Source organism: Coenobita brevimanus, chromosome 7 (assembly GCF_032717465.1).
Source record: "Coenobita brevimanus isolate Jiangsu-jjx chromosome 7, ASM3271746v2, whole genome shotgun sequence".
In the NCBI taxonomy this organism is placed as follows: Eukaryota; Metazoa; Arthropoda; class Malacostraca; order Decapoda; family Coenobitidae; genus Coenobita; species Coenobita brevimanus.
Window position 1 is genome coordinate 2987018 of NC_136960.1, and position 21419 is coordinate 3008436.

General features: G+C 41.4%; 1 protein-coding gene across 1 annotated transcript in view; it reads left to right on the plus strand.

The window, feature by feature from the left end:
* Window positions 1-21419, plus strand: part of LOC145405083 (kin of IRRE-like protein 3) — a 164161-nt gene that overhangs the window by 66122 nt on the left and 76620 nt on the right. The window contains exon 4 of the mRNA XM_080276597.1: window positions 9416-9573. Within this exon, the coding sequence (XP_080132723.1) occupies window positions 9416-9573 (158 nt within the window). The remainder of the gene's footprint in view (window positions 1-9415; window positions 9574-21419) is intronic.

Consider the following 21419-nt stretch of genomic DNA (forward strand, 5'->3'; position numbering starts at 1 on the left):
TTAGCATTGATGTGAGATTCCGTGACCTGTTGATGTCTGATGCAGGTGTTGATAAGTATTGGCGTGAGATGCCTGCATATTGATGTTACATATTGACTTACTGATGTGAGGCTTTGATGTGAGACGTTCCATGATTTTACATATGAGATTTGTCGGGGATACTGAAGCGGTGTAGTGATGTGAGATATTGGTGTATTCATGTTAGATGTTGGTGTATTGATGTGGTAGGGTATCGGGTGTGAGGTGCTGGCTGTCATCAGACTGTCTGCTAAATCTTTCTTCCCTCCTTTGTTCTGCATTTTCTTCCCCCTTTCAGTTCCTTCTCTCCTGGCTTCTCTTATTCACGACGTGATTCACTTACTCATGCATTAATCATGTAATTAACTATTTGCTTCACTGACTGGCTGACTGACTCATCAATCACACTCACTCACACCAGTGTTTCTGTGTCAGGCTGACTGATGAAACGCTGGGATTTTTTTTTTTTTTCCATGATGCTTAGTGGCAGTGTAACAAGGCATCCATCACGCCATGTACTCATGCCTGTTTATGAACAAAAAATGATGGTGATTGTATAATGGGTGTTGTCTAATATATATATATATATATATATATATATATATATATATATGGTATATTATTTATTCTATTTCTTTATATGAAGAATATATATGTATATATATATATATATATATATATATATATATATATATATATATATATATATGTATATACTATATATATATATATATATATATATATATATATATATATATATATATATATAGAGAGAGAGAGAGAGAGAGAGAGAGAGAGATACTGTATATACGGTATATTATTTATTTATTTATTTATATGAAGAAAAATATCACTCAGAATCATACTGTTGTACATGGGATGGGATAGGCAGGATGCAGAAACATGGTGAAAAAAGGTATAGCAGCAGAACAAGCGCTTAGCGATCCGACATGGCTGCTAAGCGCTTACCCCAGAGATACGCACTGACACCAAACTTGGCATGGACTTGCTCTGACATATCGAGCGTGCCCATGCGAAATTTCAACTCATTCCACCCATCGGTATGACTTGTAAAGGGTTCCCAATGTCTGGCGGGAAAAAAAAAAAAAATCGGCCACAAAAGTGCGCGTAGCTCGTGCGCAACTGACCGCCGGCATATTCAGTTCCGCGTCTTTAGTTGTATTGGCACGTCGAAATCTGAGCGGTCAAAAGTGCAGCCACACACACAAGACAACGCTCATTCGCACAGTATTATTGATTCTCACGGCCCTGCCCAGCGAAAATGAAGCCCACTCACATCACTCCTCAAGCAGTCCTTTGAAATTCCTCTTTGCAATATAATACAATGAGATGGTTGATATTACTGGTTAAGTATTGTTTGTTCACTGGCAAGGCAACAGGACTTATTATTATTATTATCATTATTATTATTATTATCATTATTATTAATGTTGCTGCTGTAGTTGTTGTTGTTGTTGTTGGTGGTGGTGGTCGTAGTAGTAGTAGTAGTAGTAGTAGCAGTAGTAAGCAAAACATTTCACAAATCAAATGAAAAAAAATTATAGCATCATATTCCTACTGATTTAATGCTAAGATATTTGATTAATAATACCCAAATATCAGCATAATTTCGGCAGTATTTTCCAAACGATTCCACGAAATTAAGTTGTGAAATGAGTATCGAAAAAATAGTTGTTGATTTAGTGGTAAGGCATTTGATGGGCGATGTGCCAGTAACAGCGTATTCCATTTTTGTGGTAATTTTGATAGCACGAAATATTGCTGGAAAGTGAAGGGTATTATTATTATTATTATTATTATTATTATTATTATTATTATTATTATTGGTGGTGGTGGTGGATTTTGTGTGATCTGGTGGTGGCCTTTATTATTATTATTATTATTATTTTATTATTATTATTATTATTATTACTGTTATTACGGTATTCTTGGCTATTCCCGGCCCAACAAACCCTCCAGCTCAAGATTTGCAGAAAAAAATAAATGAAGCTTTTGTTTACCTACCAGAATTTGGTGGAAATATTTCTTCCTTTTGCAGCTTATTTCCCGTAGCTCAGTGGCAGAAGAAGATAATATCACGGCACTACATCCTTTCCTTACCATTTTTTTCGTAACTAACATGTATTCTACTGTCAGTTTGGTGTTAAAGCTTAGAATTCAAGAAGGAGTGATGGCAGTTTTAGGCCAGGCTGAAGTGAAAAAAGTATAGAATGCTAAGGGTGTGCATGTTGTGTATGTTGAGAATGGAGTTGCGAGAGGCAGAATGAAAAGACCAGGGAGAAGATCAAAGAGTGTGACCTCAGGGATAAGAGATTCAATAAGGAGGCTGCTAGAGATCGAGCAGTGTGGAGAGCCGCCAGTAGGTGACCAAGTCCGACACATGCAAGTATATTGGGGCCTTTATAAACGAACGAATGCACGAAACTCCCTTGGTCTGTATCCTGTCCCCCTTTACCCTCCCCTCTCCCCTACTTATTCTTCTCCCCAGCCCCAACATCTAGCAAAATCCCTCTCCCTCCCTCCCTCTCTTCTCTCTTTTCCTTTCCTCTCTTTTCCTTTCCTCTCTTTTCCTCTCCTCTCTTTTCCTTTCCTCTCTTTTCCTCTCCTCTCTTTTCCTCTCCTCTCTTTCCCATTCTTTTTGTTCTTTCCCGTCTCCCTGTTCTTTCTCTTCTCCTCTGGTCTGTTATATCTCTTCTCTCGCTTTTTGTCTCCTATCTCTTGCCTCTTCTGTCACTTCTCCTCGCCTCCCCTCTCTATTTACTCTCTTCTCCTCCCCCGTCTCTTCTCTTCGCCCTCCCTCTCTGCTCACTCGTCTCACCTCTCATTCCCACCTTCTCTCAATTTTTCTCCCTCTCCCTTCCTCTCCTCCCCTTCTCTCCCTCTCTCTTCCTCCCCTCCCCTTCCCTCCCTCTCCCTTCCTCCTCTCCCTCTTCCCTCCCTCTCCTTTCCTCCCCTCCCCCTCCCTTCATCTCCCTTCCTCCCCTCCCCTCCCTTCCTCCCTTCTTTCTTACCTTACCCCCGCCCGCCACCCTCTCCCTCTGCCCTTCTTCCCCCTCTCCCTCCGGCCTTATCTCTCCCCCACACCTCCTTCCTCTCCCTCTGCCCTCCCTCCTCCCCCTCCCCACCCCCTCTCCCAGGCTCTTAAAAATTATTCATGTAAGTCCCTAATCCATTCACACCGACAGAGCTCGGTCCCCAGCTCTCCCTCGGTCCCCAGCTCTCCCTCGGCTCCCATTTTCTTATTCATCGGCCTTTTTTTTTTCTTTCTTTTTAATTTTTCATGCCATTTTTAGATGAATAATCGTGACATTTCCCCTGCGCTGAGTAATTCATCGTCATTCATCTCCCTCGTTTATTCACACCCTTATGCACATAGACTTGTACTTTGGTCAGTTAAGAAAGCACCCTAGCACCTGTTCCATAGCGATTTATTTTTGGATACGGCTGGTTAATATCAGTGTGTGGGTTGTATATGCTGATTATGGTGGTATTTGAATGAGTTAATTGACACAGAAGAGGAGGAGTAACAAGAAAATAAATCGCTTAGGAAGAGGTGTTAGGGAGCATCCTTAGAGTATACGAGCTTTAATCCCTCGCCTTTTCGTGCCAGCTCCAGTACTCTATGCCAGCTACAGCCAGACGATTTTCCTCAGCTGAGTGAGTCATAGGAGCTCCAAGCGTGTTAACCCTCTCGCTACCATGACGTGCGGGGTTAGTCTAGCTCACTCGTGTCACCTTCAGACGATTTTATTCAGCTCTGGACGGACCCCTTGTGTTGTAGGGATAGGGTAGGTTAGATAGGGTAGTTTGGTAGTCTGTTGGGTTAGATTAGGGTAGGTTAGGGAAAGTCTATGTTAGTGTTAGTTAGATTAATCTGTTATGTTAGGTTAGAGGGGGAAAAAAGAGAACAAAGATGGAACGGTGATCATCCTGGGGTAAATCAGACTTAGCACCGAATGGGAAAAAGAATGTCTAACAATACTTAAATCTTCTCCTCGTTCTCAAAGGGTTAAGTCTCGTGGAGAAAAACACTCGAGTAACTCTGATTTCCGGGACTGAATATTATTTTTTTTTTTTTTAGTTTTTTCTTGCTACTCTCAGACGATTTTTTTCCCCTAACAGCCGTCATAGGGGGTTTTCAGAGGCTTTTTCTAACCCTTCCAGCTCTAAAAGTCTCTCCACAGCTGAATGAAATCGTCTGAATGGATAAAACTCAGCAAAACTGTATAGTCCCTCTTGACAGCAGGAGAGACTGTGAAATTTAGTCTCACAGAAAATGTATATATAGTTACTTGGCTCTAAATATATTTCCCTCGCAATGACATAATTAGTCCTAAAATCGTTTTCTGTAACTTTCTGTGAGAACCTCCTCCTCCTCCTCCTCCTCCTCCTCCTCCTCCTTGAGACGACTTCCGCCGTTGTGGTGTTTCCGTCGCCCCTTCATGGCCGTGATTATTACTGATATCTCTGGTAATTGGTAGGGCTGCTTGGCTTCAGGGAAAGGGTTGTCTAGTCTATTTACAGTCTGATGGATAACGATGAAATACAGGTAAATATAAATTGCTGGTTGATCCCAGTGCATTATAGAAGTATCTGTGTACTTTAAATTTATATACTGTATTTATCTGTCTCTTTAGCTGTCCGTCTGTCTGTATCTGTTTATATACCTATCTCCGTAACTATTTATATATCTTTCCTTTACTATCTCTGTCATCTGTCTCTCCGTCTATCAGTCAATATGTCTATCTGTCTGTCTCTTTTACTATTCACCTTTTCTAATACCACATACTTATGCATTAAACCCTGACAATTAATTTTTATATTATAATTTATTTTTACAAGCCTTTTTCTCACCTCATCTCTTAATTTTTCTCCCGTTTATTTTCTGTGTATATAACCATCATTCACTTGCCTTTATTCATTTATTTATTTATTTATTTCTGCAGCCTTTAATCCCAAATACTTTTCTCTTTACATTATTAAATTTACTTTGTTCTTCACAGCATCCTACCTCACAGACAATGCCTCTGTACTTTGTTTCTCTCTCTCTCTCTCTCTCTCTCTCTCTCTCTTGTATATTTATTTATTTCCCTCCTCTCCTCTGACCACCTACACCCCTCCCCTAACATATTATTCTCTCCTATTTATTTATATTTTTGTGGCCAGCCTGTGACCCTACCAGCTATCCATCAGGCCCCTTATATTATACATCACAACCCCTGGACTCTGCGTCAAACTGTTCTCTCACCCTCTGTTATTCATTGGCTCTCCTTCACGCCTTCCTGCTGAACCCCTTATTCATGACCAGGCCTCTAATTCATTTTAGTTTAACCTAAGTATCCCTGATCTAATTCTAACCTAACCTGACCAGAAGTAACCCATTATAACTTAAGATAAATCAAAGTTTATTAGTCCTTACCTAATCTTATCTAACGTTTGCTGACCTAACCTAACCCATCCCGACCTATCCCAAATAAATCTAGTCTAACTCAACTTCACCTTAGCTAATGTAACCTAGCCTATCCTGATCTAACCTAACCTAATCTAGCCTAACCTAGCCTACTATAACCAGACATAGCAACCTAACATAATCTAACACTAGCATAACCTAACCTAACCTAACCCTGTTCCTCACTGCTCTTCCTTCAGTCCCTCCTTGGATCCCCCTTCCTTATTACCAGGCTAATAACTCCTAATTTTAACCCAGCCTAACCTAACCTAATCCCACTTACCCTAACCTAACCTAAACTAAATTACACTAAATTATCGTAAACTAACACTCAGTAATTCGTTGCCCTTCCTCCCCTCTGCCCCTCTCATTCATCACCATCCCTCTTATTCATTACCATCCCTCTCATTCATCACCATCCCTCTCATTCATTACCATGCCTCTCATTCATTACCATCCCTCTCATTCATCACCATCCCTCTCATTCATCACCATCCCTCTCATTCATCACCATCCCTCTCATTCATCACCATCCCTCTCATTCATTACCATCCCTCTCATTCATCACCATCCCTCTCATTCCATCCCACCCATATCCCATTCTCACTTTTTTTTTAATTTCATTTTTTTTTATTATTTTTATGGTTAATTGAGAAACCATAACATTAACGAGAATAAAATAGATATATATATACAGTGGGTCAAGATGGGATATTGCTCTCTCTCTCTCTCTCACCAGGGAATCTCTAGGCCTGCGTGGTCGCCTTCAAACGTTTTGCATAACCCAATTACGAACTCCATTAAACCCTTTGAGTCTTCCCCGGACCCTTCCATTATCTGAGAGGGACTGGTTTTTATGGACTCCTGCCTTGGGTTTATCTCCTACCCCTTATTTTACTCGTCTACTTCTACCGCGGACTCTACCTCGCTGCCTATTCTCTTTTGCCGCTACCTCGCAGTCTCTTCTTGTCTATCTCGAACTCTCTCTCTGGCAGTCTTTTCTCTTCCTACCTCTTCCGCGCACTCTATCTGGCAGTCTATTCTCTTCTGCCTGTATCCTTGACTCTGCCTTAGTTTGTTTATGACTCGTATTCGTCCTCTACCTCACATTGTTCCTTTAAGTTACCTCCGTCTGGTCTCCCTTTTCTCCCTCTTCATCTTCTTGCATGCCACCCTAACCTCAACCTTGCATCTCCTTCAACACCACACTACAGTCTTTCCTAGCTTTGTCTCCCTCCTCTCTTCGTCAGCCTCTTCGTCATCCCCTTCGTCCTCCTCCACCTCACACCTCGACCTGAAGCTCATCCTGTTCCTCCTCACCCTCGGCTCAACCTCATCCTCCTAAATCTCATCCTCGACCTCTGCCTCATCCTCTTAACGGCTTCACTAAAAGGACCTCAAAGCATTTCTATCCCTCTTCTTCGGCGTCCCCTCCTGTCATCCAGCACCACCTTCCCTTTTTCTTAGTAATAATAAAACTCTACCCCATGCTGTTTAATTATCGTTCCTGCGAAATGTCTCACCTGCCTATGGACATTTCCGCTTTGTAATAATGGACAGGTGCTCAGTAGGAACGCCTTCACGTGGTGGCACCATGATAATCAGAGGGCTCAAATGCCTGGTTATATAGACGTCCCTCATTTACCTCCCTATCCCCCGAAAGAGGATGGTGGGCTGCAGGAGAGGGACAGCTTGAGCCTGCAGTCCACAGAGTTCATGTTTCAGAGTACTTCTAGGCCACAACAGAAACCACATCAACAATTTAAGTGATTTTGTCTGGCCGAGCACCAAGCCAAATAATTCAGTGCAGGTTTTTGTATTGTCTGTTTGCCTCTCTGTTTACCGTTGGCTGTCTCACATTCTTTTCTTCCAGCTCTCTCTCTCTCTCTCTCTCTCTCTCATTTATTTTTCTCCAGTTCTCTTTCACCTTTCTATTCTCCAGTTCTCTTTGTCATGCTTCCTCTGCTTCAGTTCTCTCTCTCTCTCTCACGTTTCTTTTTCTCCAGTTCTGTTTCTACTTATGTTTGATGCACTGTCTAAATCTTACCTCTTCTTCAACCCATTCTGTGTTTTATTTTTTTCTACACAGTTTTAAGTTGGAGTGTCAGTACTACGATTCTTTCTCACCAGGCTTCCTCTGATTGTCTGTCTTTCGATCTGTCAGTCCGTTTGTCTGTCTGTTGGTTTGTCCGTCCATCTGTATATGTATCTCTGTCTGTCTGTCTGTCTGTCTGTCTATAACTTTCTGTATATCCATCCAACCATCCGTCCTTCCATCTGTTTTTCCATCCATCTATCCCCTTTATATCCATCTTTATCATCTCAGCCACTATCTATCTATCACCCCCACACCCCACTTCCCATCTATCAGCAGCCCATTCATCGCTCTACAGGTCTCTCGTCTATAATACACTCATTCATATGTATGTATGTATATGTGTATTTGCATAGTGAACCCAGAAGCACCCTCATGTAAAAAATGAAAAAAAAAAAAAAAATGGGGGTAACTATTTTATGGAAGAATAATTAATTGTTTAGATCATTTAGAGAGCAACAATTATCCTTTCCCAAAAAATAAAATAGATAAACAAAAAATAGATAAATTAATAAATACGGGTAAATAAAATAGATAAGTAAAATATATATAAAAATAATAAAAAATACGTAGATAAATAAAATAGATAAAAATAAGAATAAAAGATAAAGTAGATAAATGAGATAAAAAGATAAATTAATAAATTAGAATAAATGAAAACGATAAACTAAATATAAATAAAAACTGAGTATTTTTTTTTTTCACCAGGAACGTCTTATCATTTGGGGCCATATGAAATTCCCCTTCAACAATTTCCTTATCTCTTATCTGCATATCAATAGGACACCACCAGTTCAGCACGAGTACGCTTATTTCCACTGTATGTCTTGTGCTGTCAGACGATTTCCTTAAGTCTGGAGAGCATCTTAGTATTGTAGGGGTTAATGAAGACGATCTATAACCCCTCCAGTTCCGAATCTTTGTCCTTGAGCTCAAGAAAATCGCCAGGAGGTAGCATCAATGAAATATAAAGATTCAGAGAGAGAGAGAGAGAGAGAACACTCGAGACACACTAACACCTCAAACCATATAGAAAAAAAATCCAAACAGTGACCTCAAACATCCATTACAAAAAACGGTACTGTTTCACGGGTGACTTATGAATAGTTGGACCGTAAGGGTGGCGAAAACATCCATAAACTCGGGGCAAATAATTCCTGCATTAACTTTAAAACAACGACCCTCATTAGACGAATATACTGGCGGGTTTAATTGTCGTGTGTGTGTGTGTGTGTGTGTGTGTGTGTGTGTGTGTGTGTGTGTGTGTGTGTGTGTGTGTGCCTATTTCTTTTTGTTTTTACCGACCCATGTATTAGTGAGTTATAGGTGGATGAGAGAGAGAGAGAGAGAGACAGACAGACAGACACAGAGAACTCATTCAAGGAACACAGTTAATAATTCTCCTAGTTATTTAAGTTCCTGTTTCTATTTCTTGGTAACTCGCGTTCTGTGTACTGGGTGGAATGAGTTAAAGGTAATGATGATGATGATGATGTAAGGAGGTGACGGGTTATGATAACGATGATGATGATGATGTAAGGAGGTGACGGGTTATGATAACGATGATGATGATGATGATGATGCAAGGAGGTGACAGGTTATGATAACGATGATGAGGATGAGGATAATGAGAATGATGATGATGATGATGATGATGATGGTGATGATAAGGAGGAGGAGGAGGAAGAGGAAAGGAGAAGGAGAAGGATGATGATGATGAGTGGGAGGAGGAGGACGAGGACGCAGATAGTAGTAGTAGTAATAGTAGTGGTAGTTAATAATAATAATAATAATAATAATAATGATAATAATAATAATTTTGCTATTCTCAGTGGCGCCTCAACGGGTACGGATTACGGGTCTGGGTTCGCCTCTGCTGGCCGGGAATCGATATCGCGTTGGGTGTGAGACCTTCGGCAGCAGACCCGCCCCCACCCTCACCTGGACCATCAAGAGACCCGACCGACTGGAGGAGGTTCTGGCCACGCAGGTAAGAAATTTTTGACATGTACAGTCGCGGACAAAAATAATGATCCACCTTGTAGTCGAATAGATATGAAACTCTTGCACAATATTCTGATAAATTCGTTGGGTTATAATGAACGAATTGCTGGATTCCGTAAGTCATTGTTCACTATCTTATTATTAATTTTATCCTAAAGAAGTGTATCAGTATTTATGTTCGCAATTCTACTTTTCATCATTCCATATTTCCCCAATGAGCAATGTTTGGTTTGATCGCCTTACCCCGCTTGGCCACCGATGTCTAATTCAGGATATATGGTTACCACCCAGCGTAGTATTTTTTTTTTTTTCAGTACAGGAAACCGTTTGTCCTGTCTTTCACTGTAGGTTTCGCTAGTAAGATAACTGCAATGCTTGAGTGTGTGGTGGGGGCCGCAATCAGCTTTTCCTTATTGCATTTTTCCCCCGTCTCTCTCTCTCTCTCTCTCTCTCTCTCTCTCTCTCTCTCTCTCTCTCTCTCTCTCTCTCTCTCTCTCTCTCTCTCATTTTGTAGTTAGGTGCAGGTAAGAGTTAAACCTTAGACAGTTTCGTACATATTAACAGAAACCTCTATTGCCTGAAGCGTGAAATAGAGGCGAGGGGTTTATTCTCTCCTGGAACACCCCTCACCCGAAATTATATGACTGAGAGAAGCACCGCTAAATTGGTTATTGATATCTTTTGCTTTACTAGTGTATGATGGAACAGTAACTATATATGATCACGAATATATTAATTATTTGTCAGTTTCCGCACAGTAAGGTTCATTCAGAGATTTAGGTAGACTCGGTTTGCATTCTGTGTATATATATTATTTTCACTCTGAAGAAGACACAATTTCTCCATAAACTACTAGGCTACACCTCATTCTACCGCACCTCACACTGCCACACCACAGCACCACGCATTGCCATAGCTGACACTCTCACACCCCTCATGACCACAACACATATTACTGCACTAGAACACCACACACTGCCACACCTCACACTGCCACACTTCACACTGCCACACCATACACACATCACACTTGCACCCTAGAAACTACCACGCAACACAATACCTCACATCACACTGCCACATCTCCCATCTCCTAGGGCACAGAGACTCACCGAAAACATGTTGTATATATTTCCTGGCTAGTGTAAGAAAAGCTTTAACACTTACCACAGCGTAAAAATGTTCGTCTTTCATAAATCCCACGGCCCTATTTTATCTTATTCCTGTTCTTATTTTTACTCATATAAGTATTGTTATTATTATTATTAATTATTTTTGTTTCTTATTTTCTTTCTTTTATTTTTTATTCTTCTTCTTTTTCCTCTTCTTCCTGTTGTTTTCACGATATAAGCTACATTCCCTCCAACATTCTTTCATTTTCTCCCTTTCATCAGTCTTCATTTTTTCTCAGATCCTACCTTTCCTGTTTATTCAGTTCCCTGTTTTACAGAGATCCTCCCTTTATGTGAGCTACCCTCATCCCTCCATTTGATCTTTCATTTTCCTCTTACGTTTATCATTATCCTTCTTTTTATTTATTTCTGTCGCTATTTGACACTTCACGATGTTAAATATACTTGCGATCTTCCATTATCTTTCCTTATAATTCTTCAACCCTACTTTTCTATTCATTTATCTTCCTGTTTTACTCATTTCTTCCCTGTATGAAAAATACATTGTTCCTTCAGTGATGTTTAATTTTCTTCACTTCATTATTTCTCGTTCTTCATAAATCCTGCTTTCTGTATTTATTCCTTTTCCTGTTGTCTTGTTTCTTCCCGACATAAGATAGTTTGCCCTCCCCTCAGCGATCTTTCACTTTTCATCTTTTTTCATGTATTTTTCTTTCTTTTTTTGCCCTGGTTTTCCGGACACAATAGATTCCTTGCCTCATTCCCAAGCGACCCTCCATTTTATTGTATTATTTTTTTTATCTTACTCTTCCTTTATTTACCTTACTATTTTATTGTTTTCATCTCGAGGTCTTGTCCCTTCTATGCGATCTTTATTTTTCCTTCTCTTTTTTTCTCTCTTTATTCCTCCTTCCTATTACGCCAGTCTTCCTGCTGTGTGAGTTTTTATTTTCTTTTATTTTTCCTATCTTGCCTTTTTGTACTTATTCCTCCTTCCGTTTTACTCTCTTCTTCCTCATGAGAGATACATCACTCCTTCCTGCCACCCTTTTTCTTTCTCTTTCCCTTCTACGTTTCCTCCTTATTCCTTCTTTCTCTCCTACTTTTCCTCCTAATTTCTCCTTCCTCTCCTACTTTTTCTACTCATTCCTCCGTCTGTTTTTCTCCTTTCTTCCTGATATGAGAGATACCTTGTCCCTCCGAACGGTCTTTCATTTTTTCCTACTCTTGTCCTACTTTTGCTGCTAACTACTACAACTACTTCTTCCCCTCCTACTTTTCCTCCTTATTCCTCCTTTCTCCCCTTACTTTCCTTCCTTATTCCTCCTTTCTCTCCTACTTTTGCTCCTTATTCCTTCGTTCTCTCATACTTTCCCTCCTTATTCCTCCTTTCTCTCCTGCTTTCCTCCTTATTCCTCCTTTCTCTCCTACTTTCCCTCCTTATTCCTCCTTTCTCTCCTACTTTCCCTCCTTATTCCTCCTTTCTCCCTTTACTTTTCCTCCTTATTCCTCCTTTCTCTCCTACTTTCTCTCCTTATTCCTCCATTCTCCCCTTACTTTCCCTCCTTATTCCTCCTTTCTCCCCTTACTTTCCCTCCTTATTCCTCCTTTCTTTCTTGCTTTTCCTACTTATTCCTCCGTCTGTTTTTCTTTTTCCTTCCCGATATGAGAAATACCTTGCCTTTCCGAACGATCTTTCATTTTTTCCTACTCTTGTCCTGCTACTACTACTTCTATTCTCCTACTTTTCCTCCTTATTCCTCCTTTCTCTCCTACTTTTCCTACTTATTCCTCCGTCTGTTTTTCTCTTTCCTTCCCGATATGAGAGATACCTTGTTCCCCCCGAGCGATCTTTCATTTTCTTGCCGCACCTCTTGATGATTGATCGTCATCCCATCATCATCTCCGGACCTCCAGCCTCCAAACTTTCCCCGAGTTGTACCTTGGCCCCCTCATGAACTCCTCTTCCTCCAGGTTTTTGCTTTTATGCCGTTTTTGAGATCTGATGGGAATTGGAAATAGTGATGGTGATGTACAGAGTATTTACCATCGTCTTCGTCATCATCACCGTCTTCGTCACCGTCTTCATCATCATCATCATCACCATTAACATCATCGTCATCATTATCATCACGACACTCATTCTCACCAATATAGGACGAGGCAGGATGGAGCAAAGATAAAAATAATAATAAAAAGATAGACCTTTGACCATAACCAGAAAATAGGTCACACTTTAAGACTTCGAATTTCTGGCTCTACCTGATAAGTAAAGCCATGTGCGCATTCTTTAAAATCTTTATTAGTATATTTTTACAAGCGCTTCACATAAACTATACCCATTTCACTTTAACCTGGCCCAAATTTTCGTCCCTTTACGGCTTATTTCACGTAGCTCAGTGGTAGGAGAAGACAGTACTACGGCTCTACATCCTTCCCACAGCACTTCTTCGTGACTGGCACCATAATCTAATGTTAATTCTTTCGATATAGCTCAGCATTCAGGATGGAGAGAGGACAACTTTAGGCCAAGTTAGAGTCAAAGGAGTATAGTTATCAGGCAAAAGAAAATACTAAATCTTTGTCATGTGTTCCTTCGTATATGTTTCAGAAAATATGATAATTCCAGATATTACGAATTTGTAGGGGAGTATTGGTGAAAAAACTTGTATGCTTAGTTTCAGTACCTCTTGAATAATAGATACACAGACCACACAGACATTACGAGCCTTAGAAGATGGAACAGTAGTAATGTGAAACAGAAGGGCGGACTCTGATTCTCACACACACACACACACACACACACACACACACACACACACACACAAAGAGAGAGAGAGAGAGAGAGCCCTCAAGTGCCTCCTCAAGCCTCTTCTCCCACCCATAGAGAAAACAATGGACAAATATGCTTACTAATCATTATCAATTTTTCCAGTGGCTTTTATTCTGTGTTAGCATTAATTCTGTGGCCGGGAGGATTTCTCTCGGCTGAATAAAATCGTCCTGGGATCAATATGGAGCACAGAGCAAGGGTGTGAAAAGGAAAGATCTGCCTATCTATCCATCTATAGCCAGACGCCTCAATCCCATAAGGAGTGGCTATAAACAAATCGCCTCCATGTCGCCCTGTCCTCTGCTATCACGCTTCCCTCCCCACAACTCACACACCCCTCTCTCATATACTCCCTGGATTTCGGGGAAGCATGAGAAATATGGAAGGCAGGAGAGAACGCAAGGAAGAGATTGTCTGCGAAATATTGCTCGTAAGGGTCGATGTAGAATTAGTGTTATATCTGAATTTTTACAGTGCTTTACGGCGAGCTGAAACAATTACCTTTTTCTCAGTCGATGGGAAAAATAAAAATGGAAAATAAAGAATCCAAAAAATGAAAAAGAAAGCAAAAAATTAAAGGAAAAAAAGAAAGCAAAGAAATAAAAGAAAAAATGTAAAAAATGAAAGAAAGAAAAAAGAAAGTAAAAAAAATGAAAGAAAAAACAAAAATGAAAGAAAGAAAAATAAGGCAAAAAATTAATAAAGGAAAAAGAAAAACAAATAGAAGAAAGACGAGAGAGAGAGAGAGAGAGAGAGAGAGAGAGAGCAAGAATACTAGGTAGATACGGGAGCTTCGGGACCCTAATATATGCTTAACTAAAATAGCTCAAGTCTGCGGGAGTAAAGCGCCTGGTTTCCGGAAAATATAGGTGAGGGAAAATATTACTGCAATTCAAAGGAATGATACGTAACAATCCAGGAAAATATCAATTGGCACTCATAGAAAAATAAAATGGACACCTGCCATAGATATTTCCTTAATAATTCAAACTCTGCAGAGAAAATAATAATAATAATAATAATAATAATGATAATAATAATAATGACATCAGGGAAAAAAATATATCTGGATATTTGTTTTCGAGACCCGTGCTCTCGTCGGTTAAGGAAACTCCGTAGCATGTTTTCCTAAGCGATTTATTTTTCTTATTACACCTTACTGTCATCCTCTGTGTTATATATAGTCCTTCTAGTATCGCCTCACTTCACATACATAGCGTACAAAACGATATTAACCAGCCATACCTAAAAATAAATCCATATCGAAAAATAAATCGCTTAGGAAGGGGTGATAGGGAGCTTCCAAAACCGACGAGAACGCGGGTCCGAAAGTACAAGATGTCCAGGCCGAGAAGGGGAAAGAAAACGGGATGCGAGCACTTCATGAGGCGATCGCAGGGGGGACTTAGGTGGCGAGAGGCTGCAGCCTCTGAAAAAGACTAATGGGCAAAGTTTCTCATCTCCGGGGAGGGTGTGAGGTGTGGAAGTCCATGGGCAGGTAGAGAGAGAGAGAGAGAGAGAGAGAGAGAGAGAGGTGCAAATGAAAAGGTAGAGGGAAGGAAAGGAAGACGGGAAAGATGGGAAGAGGGAATGTGAGAGGTATGTGAAAGAAATAGGAATGAAGGATAGAAGGAAAGGGAGGAATGAAGAAAGTGGTAGAGGATGTAAAATGGAGGGAAAGAGAGAGAGAGAGAGAGAGAGAGTACTGAGGAAAGACAAAAGGAATGAAAGGAAGGCTGAAAGGAATAGGGAGCCAGATAAATGGAGAATGAAAGAATGAGAGAAACGAAATAAAAATGAACATAGAGAGAAGAATATGAGAGGAAGGAAGAGGAGGAGAAAAATGTGAAATGAAAAAGACAAACCGCATAGAGGATGAGTCTGTATGAAGAGAGAGAGAGAGAGAGAGAGAGAGAGAGAGAGAGAGAGAGAGAGAGAGAGAGAGCTTGGTTACAGACAAGCAAGGAGAATATTTGTGTTAGAAAACAGAAATACTGAGGATGGATTCAGACACAAAGAAAACCTTGCATAGTGACAGAAAATAAACTGAGAGAGAGAGAGAGAGGGAGAGAGAGAGAGAGAGAGAGAGAGAAGGGGGGGAGATGGAGGGAGGAAATTGAAGACAGATGAGTCCACAGAATTAAATTTAGGAAGGAAAAATGCTCGACCTTAAATATGATACGATACGCGAGAGAGAGAGAGAGAGAGAGAGAGAAGCCCCTCGTTCTCCACGCACCTCAAGCCTCTACACTCCGTCTCAAGTTGGCCTTTGATGTCTAAGATTCACGGCGATGGAGAGAAACAACGCGTAGATGAGTATCGGAAAGGATTCACGTGATTCTCTTATTGGAAACAGATTATTGGACCGCCAGCCACCAGACTCCCCCTCTCATCCTTCCTCTACCTGGCCAAAGGAAGGTGTGGTAAGACGATGAAACGACTGAGGTATTTTTGGAATGAAAATTAGAACCGAACAGAAAGAAATCAATAATGGGTCTGTTGTGGAAGGAACTCTGAGGAAGTGACGAATTACCTCGTTGTCATTTTTCGGTTTCATAATACTCGTTAATTCGTATCCCTTAATTATCGTCCACGTTTCGTCCCTGTACGTTAGTGTCATTCAGGACAAAATAAAGATAACTTGCTGAATTAAGTTTGTAGGTGGAGAAATCTGAAGAAAGGATGAAATGTCAGACAGTTATTATGCGGTGTAATTTGGGGAAAAAATTATCAATGAAGTGCTTTGGTTGGGAGAAACGCGAGAAGGAAAGAAATGAGAGGAGATGGAATGTCTGGTAGTAAGTTCGCCTTTCCATTAGCCGTTGCTCTTGATGTATTCCCTCAAGGATCGTTCACGCACCACTACTTTACGTTAGTGTAATTTGGAAGGATTCAGGCGATCCTCTAATTGGAAAGAGATTATTGGAGCTCCAGTCACCGTCCCTCTCTCATCCTTCCTGTGTCTATCTGGACCGCGAAAGGGAATTCTGGCCAACTGATGAAAGGAATTCTGTTCAGGCGATGTAATGCTCGAGAATTAATTTAACAGTGCAGTGAAAAAAATATATATATAGAGCTAGGGAAGAGAACGAGAACACCTTACTTTAGCCGAATTTCTGTGTGTAAAAGTCTTGCTTCGTATAGCCAAAAAAAAAAAAAAAAAAATTGCCTGACAGACTTTTTTCTTCTCAGCTGTTGAAAGAATCTTGACATGTCATACCATTTTTAATATGTCACAAACATTGCCCTCCATTGGTGGCAGTTACTTTCCCCAAAAAAGTCAAATGTAGACGAAAATTGTAAAAAAAAAAAAAAAAAAAAAAAAATCCTCACTCGGACACGTTCCACACCTGTGATGTGGATGCCTGTTTCTTGTTATTATGGTATAAGGAATGTGACCAGTAAGCAAAGTTGCAGTTTCAAAATCTTTTTTGGCTACTTTTATTGCTTTGGGGGGAATTTAGTGATACCACTGGAAGCCAGTTTTCATGAGTTTCATAAAGGGATGATATGCCATGATTGGCATAATATCTTAGAATAAATTAATAAAAAAAAAAGTTTGTGAGCTCTGTTCTTCCTTATCAAAATTGTTTGGGGCGTTTTTCATCTATATCTAGGATAATCCTGGCACTGTTCAGGAAGAAACTCTGGTACCACTTAAAGGCAGTTTTGATGAGTCTTAAAATGTTAGGACAGACCGTAACTGGTTCAATTGCCGAGAAGGACACGAAGGTCTGGTGTTGCTCCAGCAGGAATATTTTACAGGCCATTTGGGGGCAAGAATTTTGTGCACTACATTTCGGACGAAGTAAAGTGCTCTCGCTCGCTTCGCTCAATCAAATAATTAACTAAAATATATCGACTGACGAAGTGTTTTGATCGAGAGAGGCAGGCTACTGTACTAAGGAAATAAAACACCTTGTATACGTCGACCCAATTAACTGTGACCAGATTTTCGTCCTTTTGCGGCTTATTTTCCGTAGTCCGTAGCAGACTAGGACAATACTACTGTTCTTCATACTTTCTTTAGCACTTCTTCGTGACTAGCCGTGTGTTCTCTTGATGCCATAATCTCTTGCAACAGCCCATGATCCAAGATGGAAAGATGGGGGTTTTAGGTAATGTTAAAGTAGATAAAAAGTAATCTAGTAATGTAACACACACACACACACACACACACACACACACACACACACACACACACACACACGAGAGAGAGAGAGAGAGAGAGAGAGAGAGAGAGAGAGAAGACAGTGATGAAGCCAGCGTGTAGAGTATCAATAGCATTCAGAAAAAAAAAAATGAAAAAGAAATCCATTAATATCCCGACTGATAATTGAAACGCCCGCTTTTTTTTTTCTTTTTTTCCCTCGCCATTTTCATTACCTGATGAGGAAAGAAAGTGGTGTTGCTAATTGGTTTTTTTATTTTAATTTAATTTTATATATTTTTTATGGGGTATTGTGCTGATCAGGAAGAACTTGAAATAAAAGGTTGTTGTGTTACGCCGGTAGTGTTGACGGTGCTAGGTTGATGATGTGTGGTGTGGTGTGGTGTAGTGTAGTGTGGTGTGTGTGTGTGTGTGTGTGTGTGTGTGTGTGTGTGTGTGTGTGTGTGTGATTGTTTCAGGATTAAGCAATTTTTTTCAAGACGAGATAATGTTTGATATATTTTCACTGCCTGTATCTCATGACGTTGCGTTGATTAGAAACAAAGATAATAAAATTGGAAAGATCCTTTTTTTTTATTAATTATTTGTGGACTCAGCTTTGTATTTATTGGGGAAAAATGAATAAAATTTGAAAGATGAATTTGTTATTATGTATAATATTTGTGTACTAATTTTTTTTTAAGTAGATGTATTGATTAATTTTTTTTTTTTTTTTTTGGGGGGGGGATTGTTGGTCACGTGTAGCTAGAATTTTAAGATTATCGAATCAATACTATGTTGTTGTTCTTGGCGAGGTGAGGGTAAGGTGAAAGGGGAGGATACTGGAGGGATGATGATGATGATGATGATGAGGAGGAGGAGGAGGGTGATCATGATGATCATGGTGATGGTAATGATGGTGATTTTGATGATGATGATGATGATGATGGTAGTGATGGTGAGTTTGATGATGATGAGGAGAAGAAGGAGGAGGAGGAGGAGGAGGGTGATGATGATGATGATGATGGAAATTTTGATGATGATGATGAAGATGATGACAACTATACCTTCTTCACCCCAACTTGCCCAGAGCCTGTCTTTTTTTGCACCTTCACGTAGATCAGTGGCAAAAAAAAGACAGTGCCTCAGTTCTGCATCCTTTCTATGGCACTTCTTCGTGACTAGCATCATATTCTAGCGTTTGTTTGTTGTTACCCCTCGGCATTCAAGATGAAGAGATGGCAATTTTAGGCCAAGTTAAAGTGAAATGATTATAGACAGGCACTCTGGCAATATCACTCCCTCACAGTTAGAGATGTGTGTGTGTGTGTGTGTGTGTGTGAGGGAGGGTGGTGAGTCGTAGGAAGAGGGGTCGTTGCTGAGTAGGGACAGGGACGCTTCTAGGGTCCTTTTTTAGAGGCTGTTTATTCAGTGTAGCGTCAGATAGTAAAAAGGAAGATAAAGAGCACGAAGAAGTGCAAAGGAAAGCGAGCAGCAACAAGCCTAATGATTCTCCCGAAGCTGTTTGTTAGAGTAAACAGTAATGGATAAATAGATAGACAGATGGATGGATGGGTAGATAGACAAAGAATGAGTTATATAGACTTAGATACTTAAAGACAGCCAGACAGACAGACACAGATACAGAGAGACAGAGACAGAAACGGACAGGTAGACAAATAGACAGACACAGACAGGCGGACAGACAGACACAGATAGATAGACAGACAATGACAGACAGATAACTAGAAAGATGGTCGGACAGACAGAGATAGATAGACAGACAATGACAGACAGATAACTAGAAAGATGGTCGGACAGACAGACATAAAGATAGACAAAGATCGATGGCCAGGTAAAAAGTATATAAATAATCAGCTAGGTAGATAAAATGACCTCAAATCACTCCAGCCCCTTGAAATTGTGTGCTTGAAGCGTTAGCATGTGAAATAAGCCCAGTAGATGAGAGTGGTGGAGGGGACAGGCAGAGTGGGGGAGGGGGAGGAGTAAACGGTGGTTTTGGGAGGGGGAGAGGGGTAAAGGGAGGCTGGGGGAGGGAGGAGTCGGGGAGGGGAGAGACAGGAAGGGAGGGAGGGGGGAGTTTGATGTCCCGGTCCATGACAACACCCGCTGCTGAATTGAAATGTGATGCAGATGTGGGACAGGGAGGATGAGGGCTCAGGTGAAGGGTGAGGGGAGAGGGGAGGGGTTGGGAGAGAGATGGGAAGGGTGAGGGGTGAAGAGAGGGCAGGGGTTAGGAGAGGTAGGGGAAGAGGAAGGGGGAGAGGTGAGGGGTGAGAGGGGAAAAGGGGAGAAGTCAAGGGTGAAGGAAAAAAGGAAGGGTTAGGGGAATGAGGGGAAGGGTAAAGGGAGAGATGAGGGTCAGATATGAGAGGGGTGAGGGAAGAGAGGAAATAGGGAGACAGAAGAAGAGGGGAGAGGAGCTGTGGAGGCTGAGGAAGGATGAGGTTAGGGGAGGGAGTGGAACTGGAGGGGTAAGGGGGAGGGATGGGAGGATATGGAATCAATTACGAGTGGAAGGAGAGGAGAGGAGAGGGTTTCAGAAAAGTGGGGGTGAGGTTAAGTGTGAGGAGAGGTAAGGGGGAGGGGAAGAATGTAGAAGAGGAGAGGGGAGGAAGGGGAGAGGGGAAGGAAGGGCGGAACCATACCAAGGATGAGGAGAGAACAAGGATGAGGAGGAGAAGGAGGGATGAGAAATGAAGAGATTAGAAAGGGAAGAATAAAGGATGGAAGGGGAGGGTTGAGGAAAGGGAAGGATGAGCGAGAGGAGATGAGGAGTAAGGGAAGGGAGGAGAGAGAATCGAATATGAGAGGAGAGGAGAGAAGGAGGAAGATGGGAGGAAAGTAGAGAAGTGACCTGAAGCAAGTAGAGAGACGAGGGAAGGCAAGGGAAGATAAGATAAAACTGAGCTGAATGTAGAGAGAAGTGAACTGAGATCAAAAAGTGATCTGAAGGGAAGAAACGGGAGGAGAGGTAAGAGGAGACGATAAGAGACGAAGAAAGGGAAGGAGGAGGAGGAGGCGGTAAGTGGAGATTAGAGGAGAGGAAGGAAAAGGGAGGGGAAGTCAAGAGAGAAAGAAGAAGGTGGAAGGTCAGTGAAGGGAGATGGAGAGAAAAGATGGGTAAATGGAGAAGAGATGGGAAGAGGAAACAGAAGGGGGGGGGGTGTTAGGAGGAGTAGGAGAGGAGGAGAGCAGTTAGGCATAAGAGGGAGGGTCAGGAAGGGTGGGAGAGAAGGGGACAGGGAGACAGGGGGAAGGGGGATTCAGTGCGTGACCCTGGATTGATGACCCTCTCCTGTGAAACTCATCATCGGTGCTGGTGTGGGATTTATTTGCCAGCCTGTGTTTGCCCTCCAACCACTCCCTCTTATCTCTGGCTTCTTGGCAGGGGGGGAGCGGGATGAATGGGGAATAGCTTGATTGCATTGCCGGAGGAGTTCTTGATTGTTTTTGCCTGTTATTGTCTGTCTATAGCCAGACGCCTTAATCCCGCAAATGGTGGCCGCAAACAAATCGCCTCCATGTCGCCGTGCCCTGCCATCTCGCTGCCCGTCCCCCCAACTCAACCCCCCTTCTCGTATACCTCTCTATCCCATCCCTCCATCTTATCCTCGGTCTCCCCCTCCTTCTTCCCCCTCCACCTCACTCACATATACTCTCCTAGTTGGTCTCTCTCCTTCCATGTCTTCGTT